At 44.7% G+C, this 25,389-nt stretch overlaps 1 protein-coding gene across 3 annotated transcripts in view; it reads left to right on the top strand.

Moving 5' to 3' along the window:
• Nucleotides 1–23,364, top strand: part of SGSM2 (small G protein signaling modulator 2) — a 765,216-nt gene extending 741,852 nt beyond the window's left edge. For all 3 annotated transcript variants that reach the window (XM_063956036.1, XM_063956035.1, XM_063956034.1), the window contains 5 exons: nucleotides 1,684–1,766; nucleotides 8,587–8,696; nucleotides 13,149–13,245; nucleotides 15,106–15,273; nucleotides 19,678–23,364. In XM_063956036.1, the coding sequence (XP_063812106.1) occupies nucleotides 1,684–1,766; nucleotides 8,587–8,696; nucleotides 13,149–13,245; nucleotides 15,106–15,273; nucleotides 19,678–19,766 (547 nt within the window). In that variant the 3' untranslated portion in view covers nucleotides 19,767–23,364. The remainder of the gene's footprint in view (nucleotides 1–1,683; nucleotides 1,767–8,586; nucleotides 8,697–13,148; nucleotides 13,246–15,105; nucleotides 15,274–19,677) is intronic.
• The last annotated feature ends 2,025 nt before the right edge of the window (nucleotides 23,365–25,389 follow it).

The following is a 25,389-nucleotide window of genomic DNA, read 5'->3' as shown; positions in this document are numbered from 1 at the left end:
CACACTCATGCTCTGATTGTGTGACAAACACAGGGGGTTGGGGGTTTAAGATACATTGGGGCCCATGAGTGATAAAACTGGTTAAATGGTGCTCCAGCCAGTCAGCTCCCAGCTGTCATTTTTCTAACACATGACAGAGAGATGTGGGGAGAAAGAGAGCCATGGAAAAGAAAGAGAAAGACATGGAAGAGAGCAAGAGACAGGTGATAAGACATGAAGGTGAGAGAGTGATGGGGGCTGGGGGAGCGAGAGAGACGAGAAGAGAAGAGAGAGCAGGACAGAAAGACATAGGAGGCAGAGGATGGAGAGAGCTAGAGGCAAAGAGTAAAAAAACCTTGACAGGTCCAAAATACTAGTATAATAATAATAATCCCACGCATCAGTGTGTGCTGAGAGCTGTGTTACTCCTCATTTATCAATGTACAGTCCCCTCTCCTCTATATAATGATAATAATAATACCACCAGCACCACCAAGGTGTCTGCAGTGAGGGGGGGGGGAATGGTAGTTGCGAGGACCCTATCACTCGCTGCAATGCTTAGAGCTGGGGTGAATAGATGCTGTGCGCACAGCATCTATTTACAGGAGACAGAGGTACTGGGGGCATGACCTGCAACTCACAGAGCGATGGACAGTGACGTAAACGGGAGGAGTGGCTTGCAATAGTGGCATTCCTGCAAAGCCACGCCCACTTTTGCAGAGGACATGTCGCCTTTTCAGAATCCATGATGTTTAATGTTGTAGGTATGTCAGTGTGTGTCTTGGGAGCTGTGTTATTCCTCCACATATATCACTGCACAGTGCTCTCAACTGAAGTACTTGAAGTTGATAATTAAATGTACAATCTCCCTAAACCATCCCTGCCAGAGGATTACCTTTTCTCATTCTGGTGGTCATTGCTCGCACAGTCACAGCATGGCCACCATGCTTACACGCACAGCACTGTGAGGAGCCACCAGTAAAGAAAGGTTGGGTCCCTGCACTGTGGCCACAGAGGCTATGCTGCCACTGCACAGGCCAGTTATGGTTAAAGATCTGTGGACCACCCAACATCTATATTTAGCAACCAGAAATGATCTAGTTCCATTTACACTCATACAGGATTACATATATTATCCCGGCGGATGGGATGCCGGCTATCAATATCCCGACAGCGGCATCCCGCCAACCAGAATGCCGGCAGCGGGGCGAGCATTAAGAGTCCACTTGCGGGCACGCTGCGCTCGCCACACTATGGGCTCGGTGGCTTGCTGCGCTCACCACAGGATCTATTCCCACTCTATGGGTGTCGTGGACACCCACGAGTGGGAATAGCCCTAGTGCGCCTGGATTCCAGCTGGTGGCATTGTTGGCTGTCGCGATTTCGGCATTGGTATCCTGAACGCCGGGATCCCGACATCCAGCATTTTAGCTGCATCCCATTATACAAATACAGTGGTGTATAAAACACTAATATGAAATATCATAGAGCATGCTTTCAAATAAAAAACTAAGATTAAACAATATGATTGATTTAAGGCACTGTCATCTTGTATGTTCCATCACAGAGGACTTAAAAAAAACCTCATGAAAGCAGGCAGATAGTGCAGACGTCAGAAGGAGGTTATTAGTAGTGGATGCAAATACAACATACAAAGTTTGGGTCCAGCACACATTAATCTTACTGTGATTATATTTTATACAGCTACGTGTGGGAGCACTTGGATGTTGGTTACGTTCAAGGGATGTGTGACCTCCTGGCTCCACTAATGGTGATTCTGGATAATGGTTAGTACAAATGCACTAAATGTATACTTACCGACTTTGATTTTTTTCCTCTCTGGGAGAAGTGTGGAGAGGAGATGCAGCTGACCGCTCTGGGGGCAGGTCCAGACTCACACATAATCAGGCCCCGATTTGCAGCATTTTAACACGCACCCTCCCTATGGACTCACAATTACCAGTATTATCTCCCCATCCTGCCCACTTTACTATGCATGAAGCTACCCCAGAAATCAGCAGTCTCCCGCACCTTCCGGGAGAGTAGGCAGGTATGACTAAATGTACCCTAAGTTTAACCTAACACAATGGGCCTGAGCCTCACACTATGTCAATGTCGGATGCAGCTGACTGCTTTTTATTTTATTGCATATGTATTTTACTTGCACTGGACATGCGTCCCGGCTGTGTTCTTACAGAGTTACAGTAACAATTTTAGAAGCATGCACTGAGTGGTGACAGGAGGTAACGCGCGGAGATGAACTATTGGCTAGTTATAGGCGTGTCGCTAAAGTGGTTGCATACACGGATGCTTAATCACTCGCATAGAAGGCAATACTCAGATAGCAAATCTGAACCTAAGGTACCATAGGGCTGGTGCTATCAATGGTTGTGTCTAAACATGCACCAAGTGGTACTTCTATTATAAGTGGGCATCTCTGTGCTTAGTGAGCATCTCTTGTACACCAGGGAAAGGGATGATACTGGCATTAACATATAGTCGCAGACACAACTCCAACTCCAACTCCAAAGCGGAATCAGCCTCAGTATGTCAGTAGACAGTATATCAGTAGAGATGAGCGGGTTCAGTTCGTCGAGATCCGAACCCCCACTGAACTTCACCTATTTTACATGGTTCCGAGGCAGCCTCGGATCTTTCCGCCTTGCTCGGTCAACCCGAACGCGGCCGAACGTCATCATCCCGCTGTTGGATTCTCACGAGATTCATATTCTATATAAAGAGCCGTGTGTCGCCGCCATTTTCACTCGTGCATTGGAGATTGAACGGAGAGGACGTGGCTGCGTTCTCTCCCTGAAAAGCTCCATAATCTGTGCTCAGTGTGCTGCAAATATCTGTGCTCAGTGTGCTGCAAATATCTTTGCTCAGTGTGCTGCAATATCTACGTTCTCTGCCTGAAAAGCTCCATATCTGTGCTCAGTGTGCTGCAAATATCTGTGCTCAGTGTGCTGCATTTTGGTGACCAACAGTATATAGTTGTACAGTACAGTAGGCCATTGCTGTATCTTGCAGGTCTGTGTCACTGCAAGTATCCATTCCATATCTGTGCTGCATTTTGTGAGCAGTATATATAGTAGTACAGTGCAGCATTTTGGTGACCAACAGTATATAGTTGTACAGTATAGTAGGCAAAAAAATGGAGAACAAAAATGTGGAGGATGAAATAGGGAAAGATCAAGATCCACTTCCACCTTGTGCTGAAGCTGCTGCCACTAGTCATGGCAGAGACGATCCAATGCCATCAACGTCGTCTGCCAAGGCCGATGTCCAATGTCATAGTAGAGAGCATGTAAAATCCATAAAACTAAAGTTCAGTAAAATGACCCAAAAATCTAAATTAAAAGCGTCTGAGGAGAAGCGTAAACTTGCCAATATGTCATTTACGACTCGGAGTGGCAAGGAACGGCTGAGGCCCTGGCCTATATTCATGGCTAGTGGTTCAGCTTCACATGAGGATGGAAGCACTCCCGCTAGAAAACTGAAAAGAGTTAAGATGGCAAAAGCACAGCAAAGAACTGTGCGTTCTTCTAAATCACAAATCCCCAAGGAGAGTCCAATTGTGTCGGTTGCGATGCCTAACCTTCCCAACACTGGACGGGAAGAGGTGGCTCCTTCCACCATTTGCACGCCCCCTGCAAGTGCTGGAAGGAGCACCCACAGTCCAGTTCCTGATAGTCAAATTGAAGATGTCACTGTTGAAGTACACCAGGATGAGGATATGGGTGTTGCTGGCGCTGAGGAGGAAATTGACAAGGAGGATTCTGATGGTGAGGTGGTTTGTTTAAGTCAGGCACCCGGGGAGACACCTGTTGTCCGTGGGATGAATATGGCCATTGACATGCCTGGTCAAATTACAAAAAAAATCACCTCTTCGGTGTGGAATTATTTTAACAGAAATGCGGACAACAGGTTTCAAGCCATGTGTTGCCTTTGTCAAGCTGTAATAAGTAGGGGTAAGGACGTTAACCACCTAGGAACATCCTCCCTTATACGTCACCTGGAGCGCATTCATCAGAAGTCATTGACAAGTTCATAAACTTTGGGTGACAGCGGAAGCAGTCCACTGACAACTGAATCCCTTCCTCTTGTACCCAAGCTCCTGCAAACCACACCACCAACTCCCTCAGTGTCAATTTCCTCCTTAGACGGGAACGCCAATAGTCCTGCAGGCCATGTCACTGGCAAGTCTGACGAGTCCTCTCCTGACTGGGATTCCTCCGATGGATCCTTGAGTGTAACGCCTACTGCTGCTGGTGCTGCTGTTGTTGCTGATGGGAGTCGATCATCATCCCAGAGGGAAAGTCGGAAGACCACTTGTACTACTTCCAGTAAGCAATTGACTGTCCAGCAGTCCTTTGCGAGGAAGATGAAATATCACAGCAGTCATCCTGTTGCAAACCGGATGACCCAGGCCTTGGCAGCAGTGTTGGTGTTAGACGTGCGTCCGGTATCCGGCGTTAGTTCACAGGGACTTAGAGAATTTCTTGAGGTAGTGTGTCCCCGGTACCAAATACCATCTAGGTTCCACTTCTCTAGGCAGGCGATACCGAGAATGTACACAGACGTTGTTTATATTTAATATATTTTTTGTCATCTTTGTGCATGTATACTATAAAAAGATAAACCTAAATCTAAAAACCAAGGTTGGTAGCGCTGTCTCATTTTTGTTTGTATATTCTTCTTTGGAGGGTTTTTGGATCTTCCCTCAGAGTTCAGCTGCTCTCACTCTGGTTAGTGATTAGCGCCAGGTGCATATCCATTTCCTAGACGTCAGAAAAAGACTCACCAGTGTCCTAAAAAATGCAGTTGTACCCAATGTCCACTTAACCACGGACATGTGGACAAGTGGAGCAGGGCAGACTCAGGACTATATGACAGTGGCAGCCCACTGGGTAGATGTATTGACTCCTGCAGCAACAACAGCAGCGGCGGCACCAGTAGCAGCATCTCGCAAACGCCAACTCGTTCCTAGGCAGTCTACGCTTTGTATCACCGCTTTCCATAAGAGGAACACAGCTGACAACCTCTTACGGAAACTGAGGAACATTATTGCAGAATGGCTTACCCCAATTGGACTCTCCTGGGGATTTGTGACATCGGACAACACCACCAATATTGTGGGTGCATTACATGTGGGCAAATTCCAGCACGTCCCATGTTTTGCACATACATTGAATTTGGTGCAGAATTTTTTTTTAAACGTCAGGGGCGTGCAAGAGATGCTGTCGGTGGGCCGAAGAATTGCGGGCCACTTTCGGCATTCAGCCACCGCGTGCCGAAGACTGGAGCACCAGCAAACACTCCTGAACCTGCCCCGCCATCATCTGAAGCAAGAGGTGGTAACGAGGTGGAATTCAACCCTCTATATACTTCAGAGGATGGAGGAGCAGCAAAAGGCCATTCAAGCCTATACATCTGCCTACTATATAGGCAAAGGAGGGGGAATGCACCTGACTCAAGCGCAGTGGAGAATGATTTCAACGTTGTGCAAGGTTCTGCAACCCTTTGAACTTGTCACACGTGAAGTCAGTTCAGACACTGCCAGCCTGAGTCAGGTCATTCCCCTCATCAGGCTTTTGCAGAAGCAGCTGGAGAGATTGAAGGAGGAGCTAAAACGGATCGATTCTGCTAGGCATGTGGGACTTGTGGATGGAGCCCTTCATTCGCTTAACCAGGATTCACGGGTGGTCAATCTGTTGAAATCAGAGCACTACATTTTGGCCACCGTGCTCGATCCTAGGTTTAAAGCCTACATTGTATCTCTCTTTCCGGCAGACACAAGTCTGCAGAGGTTCAAAGACCTGCTGGTGAGACACTTGTCAACTCAAGCGGAACGTGACCTGTCAACAGCTCCTCCTTCACATTCTCCCGCAACTGGGGCTGCGAGGAAAAGGCTAAGAATTCCAAGCCCACCCGCCGGCGGTGATGCAGGGCAGTCTGGAGCGAGTGCTGACATCTGGTCTGGACTGAAGGACCTGCCAACGATTACTGACATGTCGTCTACTGTCACTGCATATGATTCTGTCACCATTGAAAGAATGGTGGAGGATTATATGAGTGACAGCATCCAAGTAAGCACGTCAGACAGTCCGTACGTATACTGGCAGGAAAAAGAGGCAATTTGGAGGCCCTTGCACAAACTGGCTTTATTTTACCTAAGTTGCCCCATCTCCAGTGTGTAATCCGAAAGAGTGTTTAGTGCAGCCGGTCACCTTGTCAGCGATCGGCGTACGAGGTTACTTCAACAAAATGTGGAGAAGATGATGTTCATCAAAATGAATTATAATCAATTCCTCCGTGGAGACATTCACCATCAATTGCCTCCAGAAAAGTACACAGGGACCTGAGATGGTGGATTCCAGTGGGGACGAATTAATACCCTGTGAGGAGGGGGATGTACACAGTGAAAGGGGTGATGAATCGGACGATGAGGAGGAGGTGGACATCTTGCCTCTGTAGAGCCAGTTTGTGCAAGGAGAGATTGATTGCTTCTTTTTTGGTGGGGGCCCAAACCAACCAGTCATTTCAGCCACAGTCGTGTGGCAGACCCTGTGGCTGAAATGATGGGTTTGTTAAAGTGTGCATGTCCTGTTTATACAACATAAGGGTGGGTAGGAGGACCCAAGGACAATTCCATCTTGCACCAATTTTTTTATTTTATTTATCTTTGCATCATGTGATGTTTGGGGCCAATTAAGTGCCATCCTGTCTGACACTGCAGTGCCACTCCTAGATGGGCCAGGTGTTTGTGCCGCCCACTTGGGTCGCTTAGCTTAGTCATCCAGCGACCTCGGTGCAAATTTTAGGACTAAAAATAATATTGTGAGGTGTGAGGTTTCAGAATAGACTGGAAATGAGTGGAAATTATGGTTATTGAGGTTAATAATACTATAGGATCAAAATGACCCCCAAATTCTATGATTTAAGCTGTTTTTGAGGGGTTTTTGAAAAAAAAACACCCGAATCCATAACACACCCGAATCCGACAAAAAAATTTCAGGGAGGTTTTGCCAAAACGCGTCCGAATCCAAAACACGGCCACAGAACCGAATCCAAAACCAAAACACAAAACCCGAAAAATTTGCGGTGCACATCTCTATATATCAGTAAATTAAATGAACATCTACAGTACACTCCAGCAATTCCATATAGTGCAGCTTACAACACACAATTTAATAGTAACAAACAGGGGCATAACGAATAGTTGTCGGCACCTTTACATTTTTAATATAGTGTATGGAGGCCCAGCGATGCGTTTACTTATCTGAACGATCCCCCTGTTCTGTTCTGCATATACATTGGCCCTGTCCCACCTACCGGTCTTGCTGAAACCCATAGCAGTACATTCCATATAACAAAAGAACCAAGGGGTTTACAGATGTAGCCATGCTCATCTTACTGCGATGTGGCATGTTGTATTATGGCATGCTGCATGGCGTGACAGGCTGCGACTATTCACAACGGCGATTGCTTCATTAATTCCTCTGTATTTACTAAAGGTCAGTTTTCATTATTTTTTTTTCCTTTAAACTGTTTCAAATCAATGAAAATCGATCTCTATTAATGGTGAATTTAAGGGTCTAAAACACAGATTTACTAACAGGTGATTTTTTAAAATGTTAGTAAATGTGTGTTTAGCCCTGAAAGTACAACATCGATTTAGATCAATTCTCATTGATTTGAAATAGATTAAAATAAATTAAAATAGACCTTGAGTAAAAACACAGCAAAGTGGGCCTAATTCTGCATGGATCGCAATTGAAATATTTTGACATTTGGACGATCATCGAAAGACTTTGCATGCTCTGTGTATGTAATGCGCACGCGTCAGAGCTGCATTTCGATCACAGTTCATTTGCAATTTTAAAGCAATGCGATTGGTCCTTGATTGACAGGGAGTGAGCGTTTAGGGGTGGTAACATCGCGTTTTGTGGGAGTGCTGGCAAAAACGCAGGCGTGTCATGACCGTTTGGTCGGCGGTTCTCTGACATCATCTGCGATCACAGCAGGTGTATATTGGTGGATGTTCTGGCTTGGCCAGATTGAATTTACCCCTTTTATGTTCCCGATTTGCGTATGGATTGCGATGCATCGCAAACTGCAGTGGCATTTTTTTAATTTTTGGGCGTCAACTACCTGTGCGATTCTTTGCAGTTGAGTTTGCAAAAAATCTCACTTTTAGTAGCAATAGCGATCCATGCTGAATTAGGCCCAATGTTCAGTTATGCTAATGCTATTGTATTATCATCAAATGTGCTAATGGTTCGGTTTAAATAACTCAAGAAACATATTCTTTATTTTAAGTTATACTTGGGTGGAATTCAATTAGATGTGGTCATTTACCGGGTGTGAAAGAAGGTGGTAGCCTCGGGCTTTAACGCCCCGTGGCTATTCAGTTAGAGCCCTTTTTTCTCATCCAGTAAATGACCCTGTTATTGAGCGCTAACACGTAGAATACAGGATAAGTTCCTGATAATAGGCTATTTATCTCCTCAGACCCGAAAAGATACCATTGATGTATGTACAAAAGTCCTGATCCATTGCTAATTAACTATGAACATACCCTATAATGATATATTTCATCCACAGATCTGTTGGCGTACAGCTGCTTCACTCAGCTTATGAAGAGAATGACCCAGAACTTTCCAAATGGAGGCGCTATGGACGTACACTTTGCAAACATGAGATCATTGATCCAGGTGGAGTCTTTGTATTTACTAAATTTAAATTCACTTATAATAGAATAAACAATTATAATTTTGTGTAAAATGTATAACTCACTTCTGGTAACAAATGTGTTTCTTAAGCTATCATTATTATTAGTACATTTTATTTAAAAGGTGCCACAAAGTGTCCACAGTTCTGTACAATGGGGTAAATAAAAAATACTGCAAAATAACAGAATAATACAGCAAAAGTACAATACACATCAGCTAACAACAGCATAAATACGTAGCATAAGTACAAACATTGACATCACACCATAGACTAGTTAGGACAGACAGCGGGGGCAGGAGAAGGTCAGCTTGCTGTGGCCAGAAGGGGCATGCAGTGTTCAGTAAGTCAGTTCACTACTCAGTGCTCCTCTACCCAACTCATGGGCGAGCAGAGAGTGTCAGTCATAGGTACTGCTAAGGGGAGAACAAGATGGATGAGAGTCCTGCCTGTGAGATCTTACATACTAAGAGGAAGGGGGTAAACTGTGAAGGACTCATGAAGGTGGTATAGTTGTACTAGTGCTAGTGTGTTCTGCCAGTTAGCAATCTTATTCCTTACCAGTTATTAAACATAAAACAGATTTTCCACAGCACACCTAGGGGTATTAGTAATAAGATTTGAACACTACATGGTAGTAGAAAATTCTGAGATCTTAGTTACATATATTTGCAATGATATGGTTAAGCCACCAGGCCACGTCACGGCTTCTCTGATAGTGGTGGTCCCTAACACTGTATGATAACAGTACCCATTCTGGGCCATATAGTTGTCTACTGTAAGGCCACATGTTAATAGCACCAACAAAATATATCTAAATTGAGAGCCAACCTACCTGGAGTCACCCCTAGGTCCTTCAAATGCAGTGGTGCAAGTAAAAAAAATTTCTTAGTGGTACTCATAGTAAAAATGGGCTTGGTCACGTGGCATGAGGGGGCATGGTCACACGAAACTAAGGAAGTGGCAACATGACAATAGAGGCATGGCCACATTATGCCACACACTGTAATGCCCTTTACACATTATGCTACACACTGTAATGCCCATTACACATTATGCCAGACACCGTGATGCCCATTACACATTATGCCACACACCGTAACGCCCATTACACATTATGCCACACACCGTAATGCCTATTACATATTATACCACACACCGTAATGTCTATAACATATTATGCCACACACAGTTATGCCACTGACACCATTTTACAAAAATGCCCCTTAGAAATTATACCCCAGTGGTGGGCTGGTGGAACTGCGTACCACCACCATATTTCTTAATGGTACTCCATACCACCCCGTACCAACCTACTTTCAGTACTGTTCAAATGGCACTACAAGAAACAGCATGCTCTCCAAATGCTGGTCCCATCTGTGTCTCCCAGATCTGCAATATAAAATGGAAGTCTTAAGGTGCATGCACACGGTGCAATGTGCATAGTACCCGACATTGACTATGTGATGTGGCTGGAGCCCAGCACCACCGATATAGTCAACGTTGGGCTGCCTGCACAGTCTTTTTTCTTGTGATGTTGATGCCGTGGGACCGCACATTGGCATCGCAAGCTGTATACACATGGGCCCTCATTCCGAGTTGTTCGCTCGCTAGCTGCTTTTAGCAGCCGTGCAAACACTAAGCCGCCACCCTCTAGGAGTGTATCTTAGCTTAGCAGAAGTGCGAACAAAAGGATCGCAGCGCTGCTACAAAAAAAAGATTGAGCAGTTTCAGAGCAGCTCCAGACCTACTCCTATCTTGCGATCACTTCAGACTATTTAGTTCCTGTTTTGATGTCACAAACACGCCCTGCGTTCGGCCAGCCATGCCTGCGTTTTTATCTGGCACGCCTGCGTTTGTATCTGACACGCCTGCGTTTTCCCACACACTCCCCGAAAACGGTCAGTTACCTCCTAGAAATACCCACTTCATGTCAATCACTCTGCGGCCAGCAGTGCGACTGAAAAGCGTCGCTCGACCTTGTGTGAAACTACTTTGGCTTTTGTAAAAGTTTGTCGCGCGTGCGCATTGCGCCACATACGCATGCGCAGAAGTGCCGTTTTTTTGCCTGATCGCTGCGCAGCGACCAAAAACAGCTAGCGAACAACTCTGAATGACCACCATGGTACGATATGCACTATATTTTCCTTTGATATGGACTATACAGTCCATATCGCAAGGAAAATCGCATTGTGTATATATGCACCGTTAGTTACATACTGTATCATTTAAAAAAATATGGTTTAACCAACAGGCCACTTCATGGCTTCGCTTCTCGTCCTTGCAGACTGTTCCAGGTATCTCCTCGGCTTTGTAAGTCACAGTAAACTCTGTGAATGACGGCCATCGCTCACTCTCTTTTCTCCACTTTGCTGGGTGCTGTCGGTGGCGTGTATATGGAGGTGGCTGTGGCTGCTATGGAATGCTTACTATGACTTACTAAGCTGAGGAGATACCTGGAACAGTCTGCAAGGACGATAGGCGCACAAGGTACCTTATGCACACATACTCTTTAACCCCGATCTACCACAGAGAGGCATTTTGCTACATGAATCTTTGATCTGTGGATATACAGTGTCTGTCACCTTTTAGCCCAATATCTGATATGGTTTGGAAGCAAATAACTTGAAGAACATTCATTAGCTTTTCTGCATATAGCTAAAGCACCTTAATTGCTGATTTGCACAAGAAATGGTTGTCCAGAATAACAGGACTTATAGAGACTATTGGCTAAATGGAAGATACTAGATTGTGGACCAGCGCTGATGATAATAATAAGCAACACACCAATATGGTTGAATGAAACCAGGACTTAGCGAATATATTCATAAAAATATTTTATATAAATAAGTAGTGTTACAATAAGAAGAATCTATCAACACATATAAATACAAATATATATAGCCCCTTACTAAGTACAGTTTTATGTAGAATAAATGGTGCGGTGCCACACTTATTCAGTTCTTACTGTTGCTGATTAATGTAAAAGTTAGTGAAACTTCAAGTCCCAAGCACAGTGAATCTGAGATCACTTGAATCAGTACAGTACATGCCCGTGCTAGTTAGGCAGTCCCGTTGGGCCTGCCACTCATGGGGTATACAATACCTGCCGCTAGTACTGTGGCTTTGTTCTCATGTCTGGGTCAGGTGACACTGTGCCCCCACTGCCGTAGAAGTCACGCTCAGGGTCTTGGCTTGTATCGGCTGCTACACAAGAGGTATCTCCTTTCCCCTGCTGCTCCATACATAGTTGTCTATGGGCCAGGGGAGATAAATAATAAGTAGTCCTTATGTTCACCAGGCGAAAATGAAGAATAAAGGTGGGCATCATTACCATATATTTCCTCTGTTGCCTTTTGCCCACACATAAGTGGACTTTTTGAAAGATAATGCCCGTTTGTTTTTTTAAGCAGCAATAATTTATTTATAAGGCAAAACCAACCTGACCGCTGCTTAAAAAAACGGGCAGACTCTCAGAAAGTCCCACACCTCCGGCAACTCAGAGGCTATTATATTTAGCCCACATTGTGTTAAGACTTGCCTTAAATACTTAATTTTTGTGCAAAAGGCAGCTTGCATATAATTATGAAGCAGCGCAGGTTTTGTACAACTCCATATTAAGTACCAAGTAAGGTTTGCTAAGTCTAGACGTCCTTTATACAGCAGAGGGGCAGGGGCAGAGGTTATAGATGATTGTCAGAATAGCCACATATGTGTATGTATATATATATATATATATATATATACAGTATATATATATATATATATATACTCTATATAAGCGTGGCTCACTCCTCAGGACACCATAGAGCAGAGAGGACAAGTCTGTCTCCGGAACCAGAGGACAGGATACCTCCACAGCCATCTATGTGTGGCACCAGAGCAGCTGACAGTCCAATCCTTTTCTGCCTTTCAAAGATTAAGTGGAGAATCAACTTTACAGCAAATGCATGCTACACACGGATGCATTTGTTGTACACATGTTCAGGACTGAATTTCTCATGCCCCAAAATATATTGGCGTACGTCTAACCCTAAATGGAGATTATGGGTAAGAAGCAGACTGAGCTGGCTGTGTCTGCAACACTCAGTGGAAGGAGTTGTAGCAGGAAAACTCTTAAGTTGCCAGTCAGTAGATGATGCGGAGTACATTTTTTATGCTGTAAATTGTTGGAGTAAGTGGTTTGCATTGTAGGAAAGCAGCTTAATACGGACATTTCACAGGGCGTGGAAAAAAAGTAAGGGACCTTGTTCCCAAAACCCTCTCCCATGATGCCTTGCCTCAGTCTGTTTAATTAAAGGCTAACGGCTGATATTTTGAGGAATTATTAATGGAAGTTAACATATGGGAAATCTTGTGATGTATCTTTTTCATTTAGATAACAAGGGGGCACATTAGACATTTCATTGTAACAGATGTTGATTTTCTTTTGCCAGATTTTGGACTCTGAGCTGTTTGAACTCATGCACCAGAATGGAGACTACACACATTTCTACTTCTGTTATCGCTGGTTTCTTCTTGATTTCAAAAGAGGTATTTTATATACTACTGTGGATGTAGTCACTGCAGGGAATTACCCCTTAGCTCTATACTCTGACTATCCTTCCCCTCTTATTAATACCTGTATTTATAGTTTCTTGTACTAGAGCACAACAATCATAAATACCATATTAAAAGATCCTTTGTAAGAGGCCATTTTTGAAGCATTGATGCCATTTGCACAAATGAGGAAATGGTTATAAAAAATGTAGTAGCCGAGACCAAAGATCAGAGTATTAAAATCCACTGTCTAATGCCTTCCACAAAAGAAGACTTTTCTAACAGCAACACACAAAATGAACTTTGAAAAATATAATTGGAATTATAAATGGAATCGTGTGATGTGGTCAGATGCACACCATCATCATGTTTGGGGAAAAATAGGGAGTGTGTACAAAGGAAAACATCTGGAATATGATGGTGGATCACTGATGCTTGGGGCTGTTTGCTGCTAGTTGTTCAAGGCTCTTCAATGGCATACTGAATTCTGCTCTATACCAGGAGATTTTAGGATGAAACCTGCATGTACCAGAATGCTCAAATTGGCTGTTGACGGATCAGAAAATCAGAGTTTTCCCATGTCCCTCTCAGTCTCTAGAACTGAACCCAGTTGATAACTTGTGTGTATTAAGGACACAGTCCACAAGAAATAAACAAATTCAGCAAGGAACAGGGAATGTTCTGTATGGAGGAGTGGTCCAAGATCCCCCAACTAGGGTAACTTTACTAAAGCTTATAAAAATGAAAAGTGGTGATGTTGCCCAGAGCAACCAATCAGATTATGCCTATTATTTCTCTGTTGCATCCAAGAAAATGAAAGACAGAATCTGATTGGTTGCTATGGGCAACACCACAACCTTTGCATTTTGGAAGCTTTAGTAAATATACCCCCTATACCCCTTTCACATCTCCAATGTCGGATCCTACCCGGGAATTAGAAACGGGTCCTTCCCGGGTGGGATCCGGGATTGGAGACTCTCCTACCTCTTCTGCTGGCTTCCAGACCCGGCATATTGCCGGGTGGGTTGCCATAGCGGCAGGGGGCGGGGGTGGAGACGGCGCTGGGAGATGAGCTCATCTCAGCGCCGTCTCTCCCTATCTTGTAAACGGGTCCCGGATCGTCTCGACCCGGGAATCCGTTTACAGAGCCACTGACCCGGTATTCAACCCGGTAATAACACTGCTTATAACCCGGGTTGAATTACTGGGTCAGGCGACCCGGGAAATCCAACATGGCGCTTTGACACCGCACACTGACTCGACTATGCCGGATCGATACCGGGTTATTTGTGCGGTATGAAAGGGGTACTAGTGTTCTCCAAGCTTGTTAGGCAATACAGAAAGCAGCCCAATGCTGTTATTCATGCCAGAGTAGGCGTTACCAATATTTTTGTATCCTATTTTTTATTCTAATAATGTTGCAAAAGAAAAGCTTTTCTTAGTTGCACAGCACTGGGAAAATGATAGCCATGCAGCTTTGTTTGCGTCCCATATATTAATTTTAGGTCATTTCCATGAAGGGTGATGATAATTCTGGAGTGGACTATGGAATATAATAGGATCTGAGTTTGCAGAAGTGCTGGTTTTGCCACAAGGTATAATGTAAAGTTTTGTTTACAGCTAAACCAACCTGGTTTTGGGTGTAAAAATAAAATTAAAATTGCTGCTGCAGACACGGACAATATTACATCCACCCCTAAATAGATTTTTATTTATAATTCAGTGGGGGGGGGGGGGAATAAATTTTTGGGTTCAGTGTGATCAGGACAGCATACTGTATGTGTTTTGCTGGCACTACTTCCTTATCCTCTTCCTTAGTCTGTTAACTGTTGTCCCCTGTCTTCTGTTCTGCAGAGTTGCTGTATGAGGACGTTTTTGCTGTGTGGGAAGTTATATGGGCAGCCAGACATATTTCCTCCGAGCATTTTGTACTGTTCATTGCTCTAGCTTTGGTACAAGTTTATCGAGAGATCGTGCGAGACAACAACATGGACTTTACAGACATCATCAAGTTTTTTAACGGTAAGCAACCATAGTGCAGCACATTTTATTAGGGTGAGCACTGCAGGAGGGGCGTGTCTAACAGGCGTGGCTAGCACTATTTTTCAATTAGTACTATTGGGAGAGCATAAGAATGCAAAAATAAGAGGGGGTTGGGGCTGAATGGGATGGGTACACTACGTCAATACTAGAATGCAGGCGTTTGTATATAAACAAGGTTAACCTTACTTAGAGCATTTTAATTGGATCGGCGTTACAACTGTAAACATATTGGGGTGGCAGCATGTTTAAAGTTGTGCTCTTGATCTGGCTAACATGCTGTAAATAGCATGTTGAACATGCTGGCACCTATATTCTGGGATTGACATATTCACTGTCCATCCTGTAACTACAACCTTCACACATCTTATCCCTCATGCAGCTCTTCACCCTGGCACAGTTTACCCCTCACGCAGCTCAATGCAGTTGATGACAAATATGCATCTGCCTGATCGCTGTTGTGCAAAATCGCAAAGTGGGCGATTATTGAATGACTGCGCATGCATATGCACTGCAATGTGCAGGCGCAATGCCAAACAGCGACAGGATGGTGCAAAAATTTAGATCGCTAGGCGTAGGTAAAGTGGGAGTCTCAGGAAAAACGCAGGCGTGCCCAAGTGTTTGCAGGGAGGGTGTGTGATGTCAGCTCCGGACCCGATCAGCCTGTTTGTATCGCAGTGTACGGGTAAGTCGTGGACTACGCACAGGCTGCAGAGACTGGAAAAATCATTAGATGGTGAGCGAGTTGTGAATGGATTTGCAGCTGTCTGGTGAAGTTTTTGCACGGTGTACGCATGCATTTGCATACTTGCACGGGGCAGATTTTCACTCTCTATGGACGGCACTCTCTATGGACGGCAACTACCTGATCGCAGCCCTCTGCAAATTTGCAGAGGAGCGATCAGGTCTGAGTTAGGCCCCATCTCCATTATCCACCTATGAAGAATAAAACAGACAGTCAGCAGGACATTAGCACTCAATCCCTGGGCGAGGGGGTGGCCAACTTGTGAGCAATGAGTGACACTGGCGTAGTGGTGACTGAAGGTCCTCTGTGCCCAGCATTAATTACATTGCATTATCACTGCAAAACACACTCACATAAACACATACTGGCAAATGTCAGAATCATTTCTAGATTTAAATAATAACAGCACTGTACAACACAATGCTGTTTACACACTGTTCTGCTACCCCAATAACCTTCTATATACTGTATATACAAATAAATGCATCATAATGGTTACACAGAAACATGCAATTAAACAAATAACACATTTTATACAGTAGCTGCTAGAAGACACAGGAGAGAAGCAGAGACTGTATCAGTATAGATTAGAAGCCTGGTCTCCATTCCCTTCACTGTCTTCATCACTACCTACCCCCACATGTTTGCTTGGGACCACTCGGCCCTAAATCATCTATATCAGCCTCCAGTGGAATGGTTGTTGGAAGAAGCACTCAGGGACACATTGTCATTTAACATCTGATCTGACACAGGCATAGCAGCACTTACCACCAGTTACACGAGCCCAGCCAAGATGCCTCAGGCTCTCCTATCCCTCACAGTGACACACAGTGCACGCAGGGTTGAGGCTAGATCCAAGTGGCCTAAGGGACCTTTTCCGTCAGTGGGAGGAGCCACGACACAAGGGGGAGGAGCTAGGCATGCGGGACTGTTGCTCCCCTATCCACGCCACCAACTATTACCTTTAGCGAAGCGGAGCGAGCCACCGAGCCCGAAGCGTGGCGAGCGAAGCGTGGCGAGCGAAGCGTGGCGAGCGAAGCGAGCCCGCAAGGGTACTTTTCGGGTACCTTGTTCGGTCGTAGCTCCTCCCCCTGGTGACGGGTCTCCTCCCCTTGGTACGTCAGAAGGTCCCTTCTCCCACTCCGATATAGAATCAACCGTGCACGCAGCTCCCAGGCCAGCTCCCCGTGTCATCTGGGAGGCGGAGCTTGCTTCCCTGGGCTACCAGGGCTAGTCACTAGAGCGGGCATCACTGATGCCGAGCCTGATAATGCCCCGATCAGCAAGCCACCCAAGTAACAACTCACAGGTCAGACTCAGCAGCACACGGAGCCGGAGACAATGAAAGGAGGCAGCCGACTCCATTGTCTCCGGCAGTTACGCCTCTGCCGCCAATGCCTAGAGGGGGACGGACTGAGGGAGGGAGCCTGTCAGGGCTAGGGGAGGCAGTTCTGCGCTGCCTGCTTGAGACATCTTTTGATGTGAACGATGTGGCGGCAGGCGGCTGCTGAGGACCTGGCGTGTGGGGGTGCCGGACATTAGGGGGTGCCTGTGCGCACCAGGCACCCCCCGTACGCACGCCTATGTAAGCAACACACAAGCATTTAAAAGAAAAAGTTTTTATCATTTTAAATGACACGTAAGAATCCTTCCTTTATTTTTAACTTGTACAAATAAATATTTTATAAGCAGTACAGTAAAGGGGGTACACACAGATGGATCTGTGCTTAAAATGTAAGCAATCTGCTTAGAACATGCATGTCCAAACTGTGGCCCTCCAGCTGTTGTGAAACTACATATCCCAGCATTCCCTTACACAGTTTTGCTGTCAGAGAATGCTAAAGCAGTGTCAGGGCATGCTGGGATGTGTAGTTTCTCAACAGCTGGATTGGCCGCAGTTTGGACATGCCTGGCTTAGAAGTTAACCACGGATCTCTCCATGTGTATGCCCCCCAGCGATAGCGATGCGCAGCCCCGTGCATCACTATCGCTGGTACTAGATTGGCCTGCATGCAGGCACAATCTAGTCAGGTCGCTCACTTCACCGCTGGGTGAAATGAGCGCCCCCCCCTCCCCCTTCCTTGCTCAGCACACATCGCGCTGAGTGCTGAGCGGGGGGAGAGATGTGTGCTAAGCGGTCTGTGACAGATCGCTCAGCACACATCTCTCCTTGTGTGTACGGGGATTTAGAGTCATAATAATATATGATTTTACTTATTTCCCAACATTTATGATGTGTGAATTTGGTTACCTTTGCCTTCATTCTTAGGCTTCATACACATGGAAAAATAGAAAATGCAGGTGCACACTCTAAATACTAAACACTGCTAATCAGAATAATTATCATAAACTGGGCAATATTTCAAAGTGTACTTTGGCATTGGTAGTCTAAAAGCAATTAGACTTGTACTCTGTTTGACAAGTGTTTAGTCTTTAGTTTGTCAATTTCAGGGTTGCCTGCAGCATACAGCACTCATCAAGCTAGTTGAATTCTTATTTATATACATATTACATATTATGTTGGGGGGGAGTTTTTGAAGAACAGGCGTCATTTATTGGTGGACATAGGGACGGCATTCGTCACAAGAAGCCAATATGTATAGTCTGTGCTTTCGTCTGAGCCGCACAACATATGCACTCCAGTGGTCACAGAACGAATTTGGATGCACAAAGAGGCAACTTCTGTGGGCGTTCCTGGGAGGTAACAGGGGTAGCTAGCCAGACGTGGTTGGGTTGCAGGCGTGTCACGCCCAGTGACTGCGTCTTTGTCATAGGTACACTGGCGCCAGTTGTAAGGGCAGGAGCAATGTCCGGTGGTGCATCTTTTCACATACAGCGTCGGATTAGCACCGTCTCAGTAGGAAGCCCATCGTCTGCAGCATTAGCATAAAATTGCTGCAACTGCGTCCACCTCTGAGTCAGAACACAATGTTAAAGAGAAGACAGAATACAAAATATGTCTACACTGTGACTGATAGCATTTTCACAATTATAGTAAAATGAAATATGCCGATGTGTATATACAGGAAGCGGTTAGCATACCACTACTCAGAATCCTGGTTGTCAGTATACCGTCGCCAAGATCCCGATTCATGGTAAAATGCCGGCGCTGGAAGACCGGCGGCAAAGGCTTATCTCCCTCTGTCAGTGTCTACGACACCCATAGAGGGAGAATAAAACCTGTGCCGAGCGCAGTGAGGCACCATGCCCACAAGGGGCTTACTAGTGTCCGCCCCACTGCCGGCATACTGGTGGCCTGGATGCCGCTGTCGGCATACTGACGGCCGGCATCCCAGTCACCGGTAATTCGTATGTATTCCATATGTACACCTACGTGTATGAGCCCTTAGGCAAATATCACACTGGAGCTGTGTGTGCCATTGTATATTAGTCACAGGCACATGGGCAAGCTCTATGAATACTGCAAGCTTGCTAAGTTTTTATGAAGCTTTTGTTAGTAACATACCTAAGAAAGAGAGAAGGAATAGTGCTGATATCCTCTGATCATATCCCACATGGTGCCAAAGTTGTTACCGCACCATGACTTGTACAATATAATCCCCATTGGAATAAACCAATAGCATGTAATAAAACAACAGTGTGAATACATTGACATAAGCGTTCCAATCTTGTCTTTGTAGAGATGGCAGAGCATCATGATGCACAGTTGATTCTGAGGATAGCCCGGGAACTGGTTCACAAGGTCCAAACACTGATTGAAAACAAATGAGAAGCTTCCACAATGACTTGAAGACCACCGAGAGCAAGACCATCCTACAGAGGTGCTCGCAGGGCCTTCAACTTTGTCCAGCAGCAACGGATCCCACTATTTCCTGCTCTGTAAATCTGTGTGCACCTTTCCGGGGACTGTACCACACACGTATTACGTTTTACATTTTTAATATACTTTTACAAGAAAAAAAATAGAATATCAAATAAATGAAAATAAAGATCAGTGTCTGATCTTAAGTAAATAACCATTCGTATCTCTCAGATGCTCTTTTCAGTGAAACAGAGAAATATCAAGTCGCCGGGTATTGGGCACCTTAGACTTTTTTTGCTGCTGGAGTAGTGGAGGTATATCCATGTCTTCTGAGACTGAAAGCCTACCCTTTGTTGGCCAAGGAATTTATGAAGTCCCCTCCTTTCTGTTGACGTCATCAGAGGACACATGTTATCTGTTAGCCTTTTACACGTCATGTTAAAATGTATTATATTTTGTAATTTTGTTGAGCATGCAGATGTGTCTCTGTATAATCCCACTGTGATAATCATGAAGGGCTGTGGAATGACACCTTGGCAATGTGATGGGCAACTGGGTCTATGATAATAGACCAATACTATACAGACCGTTAAAGGCTCATGAGCAAATAGAGTGCCAGCATCAGGCAACTTTACCATATGCCCTGTGATCTGAAGCATAGTCTATCATGGTTAGAAGTTCTAGCTCAGTTTGCTTCAAGTTACACTCAGTTTATAGGAAGGAGCACTATGGGGAAGTCAGGAATAGAGGCAGATGTAGATAGTGGTGTCTATGCATTGCTGGGTCACTGGATGATCTGGTTAGGAGCAGTGTCGGACTGGGTCAGGAAGGGCCCACCGGGTAATGCAGTGGTAGGGGCCCATGTTTAGGGGTGTGGTCAGTCTCCAGAGGTGGTGTGGCCAGCTGCCACACTGGTTTGCCTAACCATTTGTGAGTGCGTGGGCTGGGCCCCTTGACAAATATATAAATACTGCTAGTGCATGCATATTAATGTACCAGTTAAATATTGGCAATGCACTGTAGAGAATACATCATAGTCCTGTGCAGTATAAGGTAACATATGTCAAATTTATAATTCAAGAACAGTCTGGAACCTGATCACTAGAGGAGGAGAGCGTCCCCAGGCAGTGGGGCCTACTGGGGGTTTCCCCTGTACCCCTATGGGCCAGTCCGACCCTGGTTAGGAGTCACCAAGAGAACCTAAAATGCTATCACAAATGATTTGCGTTATTGTCATAAATAGCGACCAGTCCTTTTAGCGCAATAAGATGGGGACTACAGTGCTATTTATTAAATTAACATCCAGAAGTCCAGGTCATATCAAGGCCAATTACAAAAGTATTTCACACTGCAGAACACGGTGGCTAGGAACGTGTTTCACACGTAACACTGATCTCAGACATAAAACATGTCATAAACATGAAGTCAATAAAATTTTTACGCTACCTGGAACTGGGGTGCAGCCAGCGCCTCCTCAGACACCTGCTCTGAAGTTTTTTCTTGTTCAACTGGAAGGAAGGTGCTCGCACTTTACTCTGAAGGTGACGTTGGGTGAACCTTGATTTCATTGGAGTAACCGGCCTGTATGATTATTCCGTTGCCTGCCCAGTGTATCATGTTTTTGCAGAAGACAATGCAGTATTAGCAGTGCCTAAGCGGGGAACTTGCATTGCTGCATGTACGTTCTCTGTGATTTATAAGGAACATGTGTTTTGTTTGTCATTTGATTATGTAATTAATTGATAATGCAAATTTTTGCCTTTGTTTAACTATGTGTATGTGGAGAGGTTCAAACTTGAGCAGCCTCTTCCACGATTCATACGACAAACAAAGCTAGAAACCAGAGCCCATGCGTCTCCTCTACATACATAGCATTTGAGTTGACTAGTTTAATATGTACTGCTATTACCATCCCTTTCTATTTGGTAGGGTCTTCCGCAATCTGCTCAGCTGGTGCTGATCCCATTCAGATCTGACAAAAACAGACCTATTACTCATTCCCCCAGTTTTAGTGCACCCAAGGCAGCTGCATCTTCTGCCACCAGCTTGTACAGGATTTGTCTTCCACCATGAGGGTTACTGGTAGAGATGGTCACTGTCCATCGATGATTCCTAATCATTGATGGTTTATGGCCGATGTTGAATGCTTTTGCCATCGATGGGAGAGAACGAGATGGTTTCCCTCCACCGATGGCACAGCATAAACAAATAAAACATTTTCCAAGGTGCTGGGACTCGGAGCCTAGCTCTGCCCCCAACACCCATGAAGCCCCGTCCCTGGGCTGTAATTGGCCCGCGGGTCATTCACAAAAATAACATGGATGACCACCGATGGGTGAAACCATCAATGGTCTCCCATAGCATATTTAGTGACCATCAATGGCTACTCACAGTTTCACCATCAATGGCAACCATTGATGGCCATCCCTAGTTACTGGAGGGCATTGATTTCTAATGACTATAAAACCTCTTGGGAAGATATGGGTGTATTGGACCCACAAATCTGCAGCTCAGCTCTGCTGTTTCTAATCATCTAATAAGGTGCATATTACTAAACTCTAGAACGGAGATTAGTTGATATAATTAGTCATTTAGAAAGAAAATATTTCTTATTTTGTGCTAATTCTCTGATAATACATTGGCAGCTCATCTTATTAGTGCTCACACTCTTAACGTTAAAACAAAAACATTGACTGGCTTCAGTGCTATTCATTACATTTGCCAAATTATTTTTTTATTCCGGCAGACATCATTGATTTTGAGCATGTGAATGTATAATAATGCATTACTTTTTATGTTTGTCTTGATATGTTCCACCTTCTTATTCTATTTTATTTTGCTGAATTGATGGGATTTTTTCCCATTTTTAATGCATAAGTAAAATAATTGAGAATATACTATATAATGATGCCATATGTATTGCTGAGGCTGATATACTTTCCCAGTATTCGTGAGACGCTACAGTGATTGGTGTACACGCATTTCACATCTGGGTGTGGATCACTGGGTCGACCCTAACTTGGTCGACCAATATTGGTCGACACCTGGAATAGGTCGACACGGTAATGAGGTCGACATGGAAAAAGGTCGACCTGAGGTTTTTTGGGGGGGGGTTTGGTGTCGTTTTCTTCTGAAAGTGACTGGGAACCCCAAATAGTGCACCGTGTCCCCTCTCATGGCTCTCTTCGCTCTGGCTCGCTTTCACTATTCCCAGTCGTAGTCCACGTGGATAGTAAAGTAAGAAAAAGTTTTAAAAAAACTCATGTCAACCTTTTCATGTGTCGACCTTTGCCATGTCGACCTACCGACTATGTCGATCTAATGCATGTCGACCTAAGTGAGGTCGACCTAAAGACCGGATACCTTCACATCCATGCTATTGATTTATTGACTGCCCATGTTAGTCATGTAGCTAATGCCCTTACATTGGAACAATCTATTAAATGAAATACCAATCAGTTTTCCAATTTGTTTTAGAAATTAACCGCTATCAACACATATTATTTTTCTCTTCCTCTTTATGGAAAATTGGATTGTAACATTAAACAACTTTGCCGCCATATAAGCTGTTTATAATATTTAGAGTACTGTTTCTTAAAAAAAAGAAAAAAAAGAAAAACGTATTATTACATTTAAGCACTGGCGTGATTGGCCATATTCTGCCATGAAATAGTTTTATAATGCTGGGTTTTTTTTTTTTTACTTTAATTTCTTAATCCACTCCTGGGTTAAATTTGCAAGAACATTGCAACTTCAGCTTTACTGTCTATATTTAAATGTCACAGGCATTAAAATTCCCAACTAAGATATGACCACACATAACTGGTGTTAAACGGAAGACATTCAGCTTTTGTAATTGCAGCACTGAATGCAGATACCTTGCAGAAACCATTTGAATATACCAGTCTCATAGGCATTCTCCCACACACCAGGTACAGTATACTGGTTTCTATGCTGCTAAAATGCTACCTGTCTTCACTCTCATTAATGCTTGATTCCTAATGCACAATGGGGCCGATTCAATTGTGGCGCGCGTCCCCTGCTGGGCGTCTATAGTAGTAGGCATCTGTCTGAACTATCCAATTATTGCCCCGATCAGCCACCCATTAGTAGTTAACGCACCGGCAGCTCTGAGTTTAGCTGTGCAAAGCTGTAAACCCTTCTAAAGAGCTTGACTGGGCGTCCAAAGTCCAGGTTTGGGTGCTTTGGGCGCCAAAACAATGAACTTTTTAACACATTTTTTCTCACACCTCTGGAGGCTGCGAAAAAAATGTGACTGCCGCAGCTAATCAGAGAAACAATTGAATAGCTCTGATAGGCGTCCATTGCTATAGATACCCAGCAGTGATTTCGAATGTTTCTAGATTTAAAAACAATTCACATGTAGGGGCAAACGTACTAAGCCTTGGAGAGTGATAAAGTGAAGAGAGATAAACTACAAACCAATCAGCTCCTAACTGTCATTTTTCAAATACAGCCTATAATATGGCAGTTAAGAACTGAGTGGCTGGTACTTTATCTCTCTCCATTTTATCACTCTCCCAGGCTTAGTACATCTTAGTACATCTCCCCCATAAACTCAAACTCGCTGATAGGAAGTATTATTGCATATGCAAGGTTCTGACCCTAATGTCATTGTATTGCTAAGTACAACCCATGTATTTTGTATTCTGTACATGGATTATTCCTCTTTGGATGTCATTGCTTCACTTCTATTGTAGTTCCACACAGAGAAAAAAGAAAATGCAGATACACACTATGGGGTATATGCAATTCCGGGCGAATTGCGGCACTTTTTCGCCCGTTTTTAAATTCGACACAATTCGACCGTCGAATTCCGGCCGGCGAGTGCCGGAATTCGACATATTCAATAAAAAACGGATTCGACAGTCCCGCTGTCGAAAAACGGACCAATTGACGGATTTTGATTCAATTTTTAAAAATGTAAAGAAAACGGTAAAAAACCCGAAAAAAAATTGCGTGGGGTCCCCCCCTCCTAAGCATAACCAGCCTCGGGCTCTTTGAGCCGGTCCTGGTTGCCAAAATACGGGGGGGAAAATGACAGGGGATCCCCCGTATTTTAACAACCAGCATCGGGCTCTGCGCCTGGTTCTGGTGCAAAAAATACGGGGGGGGGAGGGGAAGCGTAGGGGTGCCCCGTATTTTTTGTACCAGCACCGGGCTCCACTAGCTGGACAGATAATGCCACAGCCGGGGGACACTTTTATACCGCTCCCTGCGGCAGTGGCATTAAATATCCAACTAGTCACCCCTGGCCGGGGACCCTGGAGGAGTGGGGACCCCTTCAATCAAGGGGTCCCCCCCAGCCACCCAAGGGCCAGGGGTGAAGCCCGAGGCTGTCCCCCCCATCCAAGGGCTGCGGATGGGGGGCTGATAGCCATGTGTAAAAATTAAAGAATATTGTTTTTTTGCAGTAGAACTACAAGTCCCAGCAAGCCTCCCCCGCAAGCTGGTACTTGGAGAACCACAAGTACCAGCATGCGGGGGGAAACGGGCCCGCTGGTACCTGTAGTTCTACTGCAAAAAAAATACCCAATTAAAAACAGGACACACACACCTTGAAAGTAAA

This window comes from Pseudophryne corroboree, chromosome 2 (assembly GCF_028390025.1).
Source record: "Pseudophryne corroboree isolate aPseCor3 chromosome 2, aPseCor3.hap2, whole genome shotgun sequence".
NCBI classification, from domain to species: domain Eukaryota; kingdom Metazoa; phylum Chordata; class Amphibia; order Anura; family Myobatrachidae; genus Pseudophryne; species Pseudophryne corroboree.
This window is presented reverse-complemented; position numbering and strand designations above follow the sequence as displayed.